The sequence below is a fragment of the Diaphorina citri genome, unplaced genomic scaffold, assembly GCF_000475195.1.
Source record: "Diaphorina citri unplaced genomic scaffold, Diaci psyllid genome assembly version 1.1 scaffold554, whole genome shotgun sequence".
NCBI classification, from domain to species: Eukaryota; Metazoa; Arthropoda; class Insecta; order Hemiptera; family Psyllidae; genus Diaphorina; species Diaphorina citri.
This window is the reverse complement of record NW_007377988.1, coordinates 118,887-132,676: the sequence shown is the minus strand read 5'-3', so window position 1 is coordinate 132,676 and position 13,790 is coordinate 118,887. Positions and strand designations below refer to the sequence as shown.

Sequence of the window (13,790 nt, the reverse complement as noted above, 5' to 3'; positions counted from 1 at the left end):
TACAGGTGATCCTTCATAAGCGTATACATTGATAAAACTATAAATAAATAGGAGTTGGTCCCCGGCTATAGGTCATAAAAACAGTTCCCTCCCCCTGGGCTCCCAGGTTTGTCACTACATGGCCCCCCACCCCCCACTCTACGAGGGTTTAAAAACCTCAGAACGATGTCATTGTTATGGCGTGTACGCATGTCCTGGTACTCCGATTAACGAAAAAACCTTAGTCCCCTGGGGGGGTTTTGCCTATAAAGGTTGGTAAAAGGGCTAAAAAAACTTTTATAACTTGAATAACGTTACCCTTTCATGTTTTAATTCGAGCTCCCCCCCCCCCCGCCACCCCCGAGCCGGGGACATGAGTTGGGTTGAGGTGAAAAAAAAAAAAAAAAAAACAACAATAAAATGGGGTAATTATTCAGAAGTCACGACAGTGAAGAAGAAAGCTTCTTTTCGTGTTTAACCTAACCCACTAAGTTAAACTGCTCAAATTGTGAAAGCTCTTTTTGTGTTTAACCTGTTACCTATGTTAAAATTTAAAAATAAATAAAGCAAAAAAAAAAAACCCCTTTTATCTAACCTATAATAACTCTGGTCACAATCCATTCGTGACAGTTCCCTTTCGTAGCCATTTTCCATTGACGTGACTTCTGAACAAGTACCTACCCAACATGTTTGTCTTTCGCAGATAACGGCGAGGAGCTCGTGGTTCAAATGTGGATTCAAAATGGCGGCATTCACTATGTGGGGAACAATCGAGAGGTGAAGGTACACGAGAGATTTGTCAAGTGTAAAGTGAACGGTGCACGTGACTTCTGAACAAGTACCCAACATGTTTGTTTTTCGCAGATAACGGCGAGGAGCTCGTGGTTCAAGTTTGGATTCAAAATGGCGGCATTCACTATGTGGGGAACAATCGAGAGGTGAAGGTACACGAGAGATTTGTCAAGTGTAAAGTGAACGGTGTGGAAGGTCGGGGTGTGTCTGAATGTGTGTACAACAATGCAGGACTACGTAGAACTATTTAATACTAATTACAGAAGAACCTCGATTATTTCAACTAATTGTGATCGAGGGTAGTTGAAATTATCGAGGTTTTGTATAAAAGTTGAAATAATCGAAATTCCGTATAAACAATGAAAATAGGGCCAAATTCAGTGGTACCTATAAAAGAACAAAATAGGGAAGAAATACCCTTTATTTTGAAATTAAATAAAACAAAGTAAGAAAAAAAAAAAAAAAAAAAAAAAAAAAATGTTTTCGATGATATTTAAACTCGTATGTAGTTGATTGTACAAAAGCTCATGTATTTAAGGCACTTAAGCGCGTTTCATCACCTTTTTCATTTCGTAGCAATGACACAACTGCTACATTAGACTCGCGTGCTCTGTATCGTAGCGTGCCCATGCCCTAGTAAGTCCCTCATTAGATGAGCGAGAAGAGACACAATGCTGTGCTGCTGTGTCAACACAAAAACACCAGAAAGTAACCCCTCGTAATATTTCCAAATCGAAATATGTACGGGTGCTTTTTTTTTTTTTGTAGATGGCGGGCATCGAACCGGGCTAATGTGATTAATATTTTGCAATTTTGTTTTCATTCTCAGTGGAGTTTAGTATGCGACAAGGATTTCTATGCGACTCTAGCGCTCGTCATTTTAGGAATCGGTGGACTATTCGGGAACTACATTTTCGGTTACATTCAAGATAGGTAAGTGCTATTTTTTTCGTTCTTATTTTTATTTCATTCTTTTATATTTTATAAATTTAAAATAATTAAGGAAGGACGGGCTAAAAATGTTCTTTTTTCGTTCTTATTTTTATTTCATTCTTTTATATTTCTGTCTGGCTGAAGGACGTTAAACAGGGAGTAGCCCAGCTTAGCCTAGCTGGGGGACTAAACAGGAAGTATACCAGCCTGAATTTCCCTTGCTAAAGAAATAGCAAAGGTTGAGTGCGAAGGGCATCCACTCGTAATATTTGTAGCCAAAACCAAATGTCAGCCCTAAGCAATCTGATTGAGAGGGGCTGACGAAAAACGCTGACCCCGTCTGAACACGGGAAAAGGCGAGGAAGAAGGATTAGTATGTAATACAGTAGAACCTCGATTATTTCAACTTCCATTATTTCAGCTCCAAAATCAGTTCTTTTTTCTAAGGATATCCTATCTTATCAGAGGAAAAGATCATAGAAAGTGATCGAGATTCTACTGTAATTGTAATAAATTTAATAAATAATAAAGCGACGAAAAACGCCGACCCCTTCTGAACACGGGAAAAGGCGAGGAAGAAGGATTGTAGTATGTAATACAGTAGAACCTCGATTATTTCAACTCCAAAATCAGTTCTTTTTCTATGTTTCAAAGGATATCCTATCTTATCAGAGGAAAAGATCATAGAAAGTGATCGAGATTCTACTGTAATTGTAATAAATTTAATAAATAATAAAGCTTACCTTTTTTTTCAGCATGGGTAGGAAGCCAGCATTTTTCATCTACCTGTTTATTGAGTGTGTGTTCGGCATTGCAACAGCCTACGCCCAAAATTTCTGGACCTGGGCAGCATGGGTAGGAAGCCAGCATTTTTCATCTACCTGTTTATTGAGTGTGTGTTCGGCATTGCAACAGCCTACGCCCAAAATTTCTGGACCTGGGCAGTGTTTCGTTTCGGCGTGGGATTTACCGTGCCCGCTATTTTGGGAACACCCTATGTTTTAGGTAATGCCTGTGAAAACACAGTTTCAATAAATTATAGCACATTGCATACCCTTCAACACCCTGACTAACAATGCATATTCCATATTCCATGGTGATTACCCACAGAAACCCATGTATTAAAACATCTCCCTTAATTAACATGAGAGACAGACTTTTTAATTCTTGGATTTTTTTCATAAAAAAATAGCAAAATTTTACTCAGGGCCCTAACACTTACAACGGCGCTCATACAATTCATTATTTCTTAAGAGGTTTGATAGAGGTAACAGTAACCGAAATCGAAGAGAAAAGAAAGACAAGGTAGAAGAAAGCCAGCCGTTCCGAGAACGAACATTATCCGTTCAGTCCTGTGAAAAGACAGTTTCAATAAATTATAGCACATTGCATACCCTTCAACACCCTGACTACCAATGCATATTCCATGGTGATTATGATTACCCACAGAAACCCATGTATTAAAACATCTCCCTTAACATGAGAGACAGACTTTTTAATTCTTGGATTTTTTTCATAAAAAATAGCAAAATTTCACTCAGGGCCTTCTTCATATAACCATTGAAAATACATAGGTATGCAGCAAAAGCGGTGGCGCTATTCCTCCCAAAGAGTAAATAATGGCCTCTGTGCTACCTAAAAGACAATTTCAATAAATTATAGCACATTGCATACCCTAACACTTACAACGGCGCTCATACAATTTATTATTTTTTAAGAGGTTTGATAGAGGTAACTGTAACCGAAATCGAAGAGAAAAGAAAGACAAGGTAGAAGAAAGCCAGCCGTTCCGAGAACGAACATTATACGTTCAGTATAAAATCCGTCCCGGGCGGGAAATGAACCCACGGTTGCAAGGCAGACGCGCTACCAACCAAGCTAACTAGGCGGGTTTTTTTTTATGTCGGACACTTTTTTCATTGGCCCCGTCCGGCATATATACCGGACACTTGGTATGCATGGGCCCTGTCCGTATTATATGCCGGACGCATTTTGGGCCACAACCGAAACATCGCTGAAAACACCTTGGCACACAAGGTGTTAAATCCTATTAAAAATAACCAACAATAATAATAATAATTTAAAATACCTAAGTAAAATAATAATACTTAGGTACTTACATATTAATATTCTACTCCGCAGGTATAGAGCTGGTAGGACCTCACTGGCGCTCTCTATGTACGATTCTCGCAAACATTGCCTACTCGCTAGGTCTCTTTGTACAGCGCTTACTCACAATATATTCCGCTTTTTTTACGTCACTCTTATTGTTGTAGCGGTTTTAGCTATAGCCGAAAGGTGATGACAAAATAGAAAAAATATCTCTTCTATATCAGCCATACACCAGGGTGATGGTCTCTAGCCATGTTTAATTGGCTCGTCCTGAACCGCAGTCAACTAAATAAGTACAGTAGAACCTCGATTATTTCGTCTAATTGGGACCGGGGGTAGTTGAAATGATCACTTTCTATGATCTTTTCCTCTGATGAGATAGGATATCCTTTGAAAAATAGAAAAAAAACAATGGATTTTGGAGTCACACAAAAGTTGTGAAGAAGTTCTCTGTTTTACCAAAAGGAATAATTTATGATTTGATTTAGGATAGGAGAAAGCCAGCCGTTCCGAGGACAAACCTTCTCGGAAAGGCTCTGCTTAAGATGAAGTTCGCCCCTGGCAGAAATCGAACCTCACCTCCCAATTCTTAATCCCCAGGGAGCTCTCTCGTTATGGGGAACGTATGTCAGCCCTGCACTTGTACCGAGCTCGTGATTGGTTACTTCTACAAGGCGAACGCCTATTGGTCCATTCGATCGTCCGACTTTCGCTTGTACCAGCACGGGGAAAACGGAACACCGCCCCTGGACTATGCTTTCACTGTGGAGTTGGGTGAGTACAGGGGCGAGCCCTTAATAATAGTTTCATTTATGGTCAATCTTACCACTGAAAGTTTAACCCATGAGAGCCGAGGCCTACATTAAAGTCACACCAAACTTGACCAAACCCTTCTCTCTTTTTTCGCTAACATCTCAGTCGCTCTACATCAGAGTGCATCGGGGATTTGTCTATTATGTGGTTAGGAAACAAAATTTCCTACTATTTTCACCATTATTTCGAATATTTAGGTTCGGATTTAGAAGCGGATAAATTTCAGCAAGATCCGACGACAGAAAAAATGTAAGGGATTTCTTTGACGTCACCTATTTGATTTACCTACACATGCCAGTATTTCTTTAACTCTGGATTAACGGGAAACTCTCTGTGGTACGTAAGATCGGACATTATAGTGATAGGCTGATAGGTATCTTTTACATTAGGTATTATCAGTCCTATTCGAGCAGTATAAATAAGCAGCCCGCCTCTGTGGCTGTGTGGTCAAGAGCACTGACTCCCAATCTGGAGGTGCTGGGTTCGAATCCCGGCCGGGACGGAAATTTTCCCGACCGAACTTTTCCGTTCCTAGATAGGCAGGCATGGCTGTAAAAGAATGTGATTTGAAGTAATCCGAAAGCGGTCCAAGGTACAATATCTTTTCTAAAAAAGGTATAACTAAGCACGACACTATTTCCAATCAGAAACTGTAGAGCAAAACATGAAAAATCCTGAAGAAATACTTTCCTAATTCTTAAAAATATTCTGTCATGAAATTGACGATAAAATTCGACAAAAAGTAATTGATTCCTTTTACTAAATTGGGAAGTTCACCAACCTCAGTGGTGTAGTGGTTACCAACCTCAGTGGTGTAGTGGTTACCAACCTCAGTGGTGTAGTGGTTAGCACGGTGGACTCTGGATCTGGAGGTTGGTGGTTCGAGTCCTAGTCAAGTCATAAAATTTAGAAAAAAATCTTACATTTCTTCATAAGTACAATCAGTATTCCCGTGGCTTGTAAATTAGAAGGAAGAAATTGGAACTCAACCTACAGTATTTCAATATTTCTTAGAGGAGCGTTAACTTTTTAGTATCTACTACATATAACTTACAATATTCCACTATTTGTTTTATGGAGCACTCTGACAAACTTCCAGTGTCTACTATATCTTTTTTATTGCTATTATAGAGTGTAGAATCCTAGAATTGACCAACCTCAGTGGTGTAGTGGTTAGCACGGTGGACTCTGGATCTGGAGGTTGGTGGTTCGAGTCCTAGTCAAGTCATAAAATTTAGCGTAGTTTATTTAGCGAGGAAGGACATTTGTGACAAGCATTTATTGCTCAACACAATTAAAATTCCTTTTTTTAGAATCCTAGAATTGGATAACAAAGCTACGGTATCTCACTACAAAGTCTACTTGACAACATTTTTAAAGACATTTTCAAAAGAGAAAACCAACTAATATAGGTACTTTGAAAATTATATTACTTACAACTAGCAACACTCGTTATTTTCTACAATAACAAAACAAATATTGATCACCCGAAAATGTTACTAAATTCAAACTGATGAAAAAAGGGCCTCTTTACAACTTCTGTGGGTATCACAACAGAATTACTGCTTTGAATTTTTCCTCATTTCCTCAAACACAGTCATAGTAATAATTCTAACAATGGGTTTATCCTCTTGGCACTATCAAATAAAATTTCAACCCTCCGCTGTGGAGACACTGGGACTATGGAGTGTTGACTTGAAGGTTTGGTTGGACAGAAAATTGTCTGATATTACGGGAGGATTACGTTTCAGACCTTTTCTTGCTCAAAAGGATTGGTCTAGACATCTAGAAAGTAAACGCTGCATGCATCCTAGTCTCTAACGGAGCGGAAGGGTGAAATTTTCATATTTGGTCTGTAAATACGCTGCGCCAGGCAATGAGAGGAACGCTTAGAACGCTGTCATTTTCCAAGTTTTCTTCCGTCCCCCTTGCTCTTAACTCAAATGAATTTTATTAATACTGAACTGCTCAAAATGTACGAAAATCACGCAGGAGAAAATATAGAAACTTTTATAAAACAACAAATAAACCTTTATAAAACAATGAATAAACTTTTATAAAACAATAAATAAACATAATTTTATTTATTTTTTTCAACATTTATCCTTTAAATCACTACATGAGTTATACAACGAAACCAGACCAAATCACTAAGCAGCCCAACACTCTCGGGTTCAATCCCCAGCTATGTCCAACTGATGAGTCCAAATAACGACGAAACACGTGTCTTGGGCTGCTCAGTGATTTGGTCTCGTTTCGTTGTATAATACAGTTATCTAATACCTAGTAATACCTTACATCCAACAATGTTTAATGGACTTTTACAGACTTCTACTTTTATCTCCGAGTACTTAGGTACCTTTGTAATTTATGTGTTTTTGTTCCAAGTTCCATAAATGAATTTGATGGCACATTCGTTCTCTTTTGACAAAATTTTTGATGGCAAATTCGAGGAAATCAGGCTGTATGTCGTAATCTATTGATGTAAAAAAGTGGATATAACTTTCGAAATTTTTTGATATTGGCTTGTTACAAGCGCATATTTCGTGAACCATCATTCCTTACATGTACACCGATTGATTTCTCGTGAAAAGTTACATAGTAAAGGCTCCTTGGTCATCTTAAATGCTCTAATGAAAACTCTTGTTGAAAAAAAAAAAATCATGTTGAAATATTTGGAGATATCACAGAGAGGAGAGAGGGAGCAGAGAGAACCTTCCAGTCTCATTAGTCTCATTATTTGAACACTTTCAATGATCTCTTCCTCTGATAGAGTAGGATTTCCTTGAAAGACAGGGAAAAACCCCGGTTTTTGGAGTTGAAATAATTGAAGCTCGAAGGTAGGAGAGGCCGGGCCCCCTCGACCCCAACAATTTTTCGGAGTCTGACGTACAGTAAAGGAGAAAAAGCTGGGCCCGTCCCTCCGGGAATTTTTTAGCTCGTAGTTTATTCGATCATGGTTAAAGAAAATCAATACCTATAATTTGATATATAGGTCGACCAGAATTGGATAAGTCCTTTTATGGGAACAGACAGACGACACCGAGGCGAATACAATAGCCCGTCCCTTATACCTTTTTTATTACTATCGTAATAATAAAGGAAGGACGGGCTAAAAATGGAGCTTGAGAGGGGGGGGGGCGCCCCCCCCCTTAATACTGCCCTATGAATGGGAAGGAAACAATAAATAAACATAAACATTATGTAAAAAACTTTATGTCCCTCACAACTCACAAAGCCTAGTGGGTATTCCATAGTATCCTCAGGTTTGATTGTCTTTTTGTTTAGCAATCAAAACACAAACAATAGTGCGGGTCCCTTTTCATTCAAACAAATGCTCCCCCCGCCGAAGAGGAAGTTTGGGAGTGTTGCACAGCGCTTACTCACAATATATTCCGCTTTTTTTACGTCACTGTTATTGTTGTAGCGGTTTTAGCTATAGCCGAAAGGTGATGACCATTTCCCAAGTCAAACGAAATCAAACTCCTTCTGTAGTTGGCAGTCCCAGGAATTCTGCCACATCAATTGGTTTAAGCCATAGGTCCAGTCCAGTGGTGTAAGTGGGCTTTCAACGTGTTATCGCTTTTCTTTTGATGAAACATCTGAATCTCTGAATGTTGCAGTGTTGCTTCTCACAGCAATCTCAAATGCTATCACACACAGAAATACCTAACCTAGCTGTATAGGTATTAGGCCTGGCGCACATAGGAAGGGGAGTAGCGCGAAGTCAGCTGTGAAAATTCAAACCTTTGAAAATGATACAGACCTCTCACACTGGAGTCGCGCGATTCAGGTCTCTTAAGGTGTGTCCACACATATTTGACCGGTCGTCGATCGATGTCGACTGCACCGTCCACACTGCCTCGACAATTCACCTCGTCGCCATCAATCAATGAACGATCAACGGCCGACGACTGTGTGGACACACCTTTAGAGTGAGAGGTTTATAACATTTTCAAAGGGTTGGATTTTCAGGTGGCATGGCGCTACTCCGCGCTATTAAAAGTCGTGCGACTACGCTGAGGAGTCTGTACTGTTTTTAAAAGGTTTGGGAGCCAGCCAAGTTGGTTTGGTTGGTAGCACGTCTGCCTTGTAAGCGCTAGGCCGCGGATTCGATTCCCGCCCGGGGCGGATTTAATCCTGAACGGATAATGTTCGTTCTCGGCGCGGCTGGCTTTCTCCTATCCTGTCTTCCTTCTCTCTTCGATTTCGGGACGATAAGACCTTAGCAGTTCAAACCTCTTTTTTTTAAGAAAGAGAGGAACAAAAAGTCCATTTATAAGAATCTAAATGTGTATGCAGTCTAAGAAAAGAAGGGAAAAAAAAGCTGGTGTGAACATCACACAACTTTCCTTATCCTGTTGGATGATCTCGCTGTGGTGTTAACCGACCTTAGCACGCACTGTGTATGTATAATAAAGTGAAAGTGCCGAAAAATAGGGGGAAAATCATAATAAAAAAATCTCTTTTCCATTACAGGTCGATACCGGAATCACCCAGATGGCTCCTAGCGACCGGAAAATTTTATGCCGCTGAAGAAATCATCAAGAAAATGGCCCTGAAGAACGGAAAAGCTTTACCACCAGATTACATGAACACGTTAAGGGTGAGAATATAAACAGAACAAAACAGGGTAGATAGTTAGTTATAGTGGGAAGTGAAGAATAGAATAAAGTAGAGGTCTCTAAAGGAAATGGTAGAGACCAGTAATACCAAATCCAATTATTTTTTTGCGGAACAATTTTGATATTATTAAGGATTTAGAATTAGTTAGAAAACTTATTGTCATATCGAACAGTGTTATGTATAAGAAATCAAACAAAGTGCCTAACCGAAAAAAAAAAAAAAAAAAAAATGAATTCCTGCTAGGTCTCATCTCAGTCGCGCTAGTAGTGTATGCTTTCCGCGATTGGCGACAGATGGCGCTCGCCACTACAATTCCGTTCTGCTTCTTTTTCCTCTATTGGTGGTAAGTGGCGCTGTCGGATTTATTTTCACCTGCGAAAAAAGAAAGAGGAAGCCTTGTAAGCACTAGGTCGCTGGTTCGATTCACGCCCGGGGCAGATTTTATCCTAAACAGATAAAATTCGTTCTCGGAGCGGCTGGTTTTCTCCTATCCTGTCTTCCTTCTCTCTTCACTTGTGGGACGATAGCAGTTACAGTTCCCTCTATCAAACCTCTTTTTTTTTAAGAAAGAGAGGAACAAAAAGTCCATTTATAAGTACCTAAATGTGTATGCAGTCTAAAAAAAGAAGGGGGAAAAAAGCTGGTGTGAACATCACACAACTTTCCTTATCCTGTTGGATGATCTCGCTGTGGTGTTAACCGAAATTAGTAGGCAGTGTGTATGTATAATAAAGTGAAAGTGCCGAAAAATAGGGGGAAAATTATAATAAAAAATTCTCTTTTCCATTACAGGTCGATACCGGAATCACCCAGATGGCTCCTAGCGACAAAACCTCTTTTTTTTAAAAAGAAAGAGAGGAACAAAAAGTCCATTTATAAGTACCTAAATGTGTATGTAGTCTAAAAAAAAGAAGGGGGAAAAAAAAAGCTGGTGTGAACATCACACCACTTTCCTTATCCTGTTGGATTTCGCTGTGGTGTTAACCGACTTTAGCACGCAGTGTGTATCTACAATAAAGTGAAAGTGCCGGAAAAAAGGGAAAATATGTAATAATAATAAAAACTTCTCTTTTCTTTTTCAGGTCGATACCGGAATCACCCAGATGGCTCCTAGCGACCGGAAAATTTTATGCCGCTGAGGAAATCATCAAGAAAATGGCCCTGAAGAACGGAAAAGCTTTACCACCAGATTACATGAACACGTTAAGGGTAAGAATATAAACAGAATAAAACAGGGTAGATAATTAGTTATAGTGGGAAGTGTAGAATAAAGTAGAGGTCTCTAAACGAAATGGTAGAGACCAGGAATACCAAATCCAATTATTTGCGGAACAATAAATTTTGATATTATTTAGGATTTAGAAAACTTATAGTCAGATCGAACAGTGTTAGGTTCTGAAGAACGGAAAAACTTTACCACCAGATTACATGAACACGTTAAGGGTGAGAATATAAACAGAATAAAACAGGGTAGATAATTAGTTATATGTAGTGGGAAGTGAAGAATAGAATAAAGTAGAGGTCTCTAAACGAAATGGTAGAGACCAGTAATACCAAATCCAATTATTTGCGGAACAATAAATTTTGATATTATTTAGGATTTAGAAAACTTATAGTCAGATCGAACAGTGTTAGGTACATTATTTGTTGTTGTTGTTTTCAAATGCTCGGAGTTGACTATTAGGTTATTTTCCCTTCCCGAAATCAAAGAGAGAAGGAAGACAGGATAGGAGAAAGCCAGCCGTTCCGAGAACGAACCTTATCCGTTCAGGATAAAACACGCCCCGGGTGGGAATCGAACCCATGACCTAGCACTTACAAGGCAACTACTAACCAAGCTATCTAGGCTGGCACATTTCCATTTCGATTTCAAGGTCAAGTTTACTGCGGCTCAAAAAGTCACTCAAGATGTCTCCGCCAATCAGACCAAGGACTACGGTATCCTTGATCTCTTTAAGACACCGAACTTGCGCAAGAAAACCCTCATCATTACGTTCATTTGGTACGTACTCGTATTTCTCTACTTAGAAAAAGAAAGAAAGAAAATATTTTAAAATATTTCTCTTTTTTTCTTCTCATTATAATTATTACTAGTGGTTGACCCGTCCTTAAACTATGTATTGTACCATGTTAAACCCATAAAATACACGAGACCTTGTTTAGACTGCTGCGGTAGAGGGACTTTTTAGTCTCATTCGAGCAGGATAAACAAGGTATATTCTATTCTATGTATAGCGAACTCATCAAACCTCTAGTCGTCCCGAAATCGAGAAGAGGAGAAAGCCGGCTGTTCTGAAAACGAACCTTACCTGTTTAGAATAACTTTCGCCCCGGGCGGGAAGCAAAACCCCGCGACCTAGGAGTTTACAAGACTGGCGCGTTACTTTCTAAGCGCATAAATGCTTCTCACAAATGTCGTTCCCCGCTTAATACACTAAATTTTATGACCTGACATGGACTCGAACCACCAACCTCGAGATTCAAAGTCCACCATTCTAAACACTTCACCTCTGAGGTTGGTTGCTAAACAGTAGACCAGCGAGGTTGGCGTATTTGGGTAACAATCTTTTACGGAATCGACTCACCTAAACAAAAGAGGTTTGCACACTAAATAATAAATACAAATAAATAAGAAAATGAATGAATACGAAAATATAATAAAGGTTTTGAAGCTTCAACTCACCATTTTCGACCCTTTCCCCTCTCTCTCACTTCCGCAGGTTCACCAACACAAGTGTGTACGTGGGTCTCTCCTACTTTGCCGCTGTTCTGGGCGGGGACGAATACATCAATTTCTTTCTGGCCGGGGCAGTAGAGCTGCCCACCTATATTGTCCTCTATCCCGTCATATCTCGCTATGGAAGGCGGACCAACTTGTGCGTCAGTATGCTTATAGGGGGGTTTGCGTGCTTGGCGACGGCCCTGCCTATTAAAGGTGCGTGTGTGTGGTCTAAGACCTAAGGATCAAAATATCTGGAAAAGAGATGATGATGATGATGATATTAATTGATTATTTATTAGTATTTAGTAGTGAAGATGGAAGTCTTAAACCAGACGGACCAACTTGTGCGTCAGTATGCTTATAGGCGGATTTGCGTGCTTGGCGACAGCTCTGCCTATTAAATTGTATGGCAGACGGACCAATTTGTGTGTCAGTATGCTTATAGGAGGCTTTGCTTGTTTGGCGACAGCTCTGCCTATTAAAGGTGGGTGTGGGTGGCCAATGATCAAAGGATCTGAAAATAATAATAATGATTTATATATAGGATTTGGAAAAAAAGATAATTTTAATAATAGAATAAAACAAATAAAGGATGAATGATTCTTACTTTCAGGGGAGGCGTTCACCCTCGCCTTCTACTGCGTGGGTAAGATGGGCATATCCTCGTCCTACGTGGTACTGCCCCTGTTTGCCTCTGAGCTGTACCCCACCGTGGTGCGGGGCCTGGGTATGTCCCTTAGTGGCGTAGCGGGTATGCTCGGGCCCATCTTTATACCCCTAGTCAACCATTTGGTAAGTTGTCAACCATTTGTAAGTTGAATGAGGGGATTTTTTTTTGTTGTTGTTCAAGGCTTTAATGGCAGGATTCTCACATATTGAGCTCTTCCACACAACCGGTTTTTGTCAGCTTCATAGCCAACAGTAAAAGGCGTGCTGCTCGAATATGAAAATAATTCGAGTAGGCTAAGGTTTTATGATTCACCGATGATATAACACTTTTTACTTGCTTTTTCATAAAATAAAATATGTAATAATTATTTAAATTTTTAAATACTTTTTTTTGTTAGAACACTTTAATAAATACAAATAATAAAAAAAAAAATACTTTTTCATGTTTTTTTTTTACTAAAATAATCTGGTTCAACCTATTGCAGGGCGCAGAGCACATCTTTCTGCCGCTGATTCTGATGGGATTTCTCCTCGTGGCCGGGGGTTTAGCCAGTCTCCTGCTGCCTGAAACTCTCAACCATCACCTGCCCCAGTCTCTCGAGGACGGGGAACACTTTGGCAAAACCAGCGCCAAGCCAGGACAGCGGTCTGTCAATGAATGAACATCCAAGTCATAAAATGTAAATGTTGAAATGAATACCATACACCTGAGCTGATTCCTCCTGACACAAATTTAAGCTATCACGCTAAAGTTTTAGACGAGGAGGATTCAGCTCTAAGTGCATTGTGCTTGTGATGGGTTGAATAAAGAAATAAAAATACAAATACCTGCCTGTAACTTTAACCAATAACTTTAACAGACTAAAAAATGCGAACCTAATTTACACTACCTAAAAAAAAAAAGATGTGTAAACACTTGAACAGTAAGTTGTAAATAGAGAACACGTCACGTAAAGTTAGCAAAGCATGTAACGCATCACGTCATGTGAACTCATGGGGATGTAGTTCAAAGTTTTCGACCTAGCGCTTACAAGGTAACTACTAACCAAGCTAACTAGGCTGGCACATTTCCATTTCGATTTCTATTTCAAGTTATGAAATAGGTAACTACAAAACTTATTACCTTTATATGATACAATGGATA

At 39.5% G+C, this 13,790-nt stretch overlaps 1 protein-coding gene across 1 annotated transcript; it reads left to right on the top strand.

Annotated features, from left to right (window-relative positions):
- The first annotated feature begins 1,575 nt into the window (after positions 1-1,575).
- On the top strand, positions 1,576-13,519 carry LOC103510031 (carcinine transporter-like). The gene is made up of 9 exons (XM_026824191.1): positions 1,576-1,704; positions 2,555-2,709; positions 3,847-3,915; positions 9,499-9,598; positions 10,338-10,464; positions 11,130-11,257; positions 11,976-12,190; positions 12,591-12,769; positions 13,132-13,519. The coding sequence occupies exons 2-9, from the start codon at positions 2,556-2,558 to the stop codon at positions 13,306-13,308; spliced, it is 1,149 nt and encodes a 382-aa protein (XP_026679992.1). The 5' UTR covers positions 1,576-1,704; position 2,555; the 3' UTR covers positions 13,309-13,519.
- Positions 13,520-13,790: the final 271 nt, after the last annotated feature.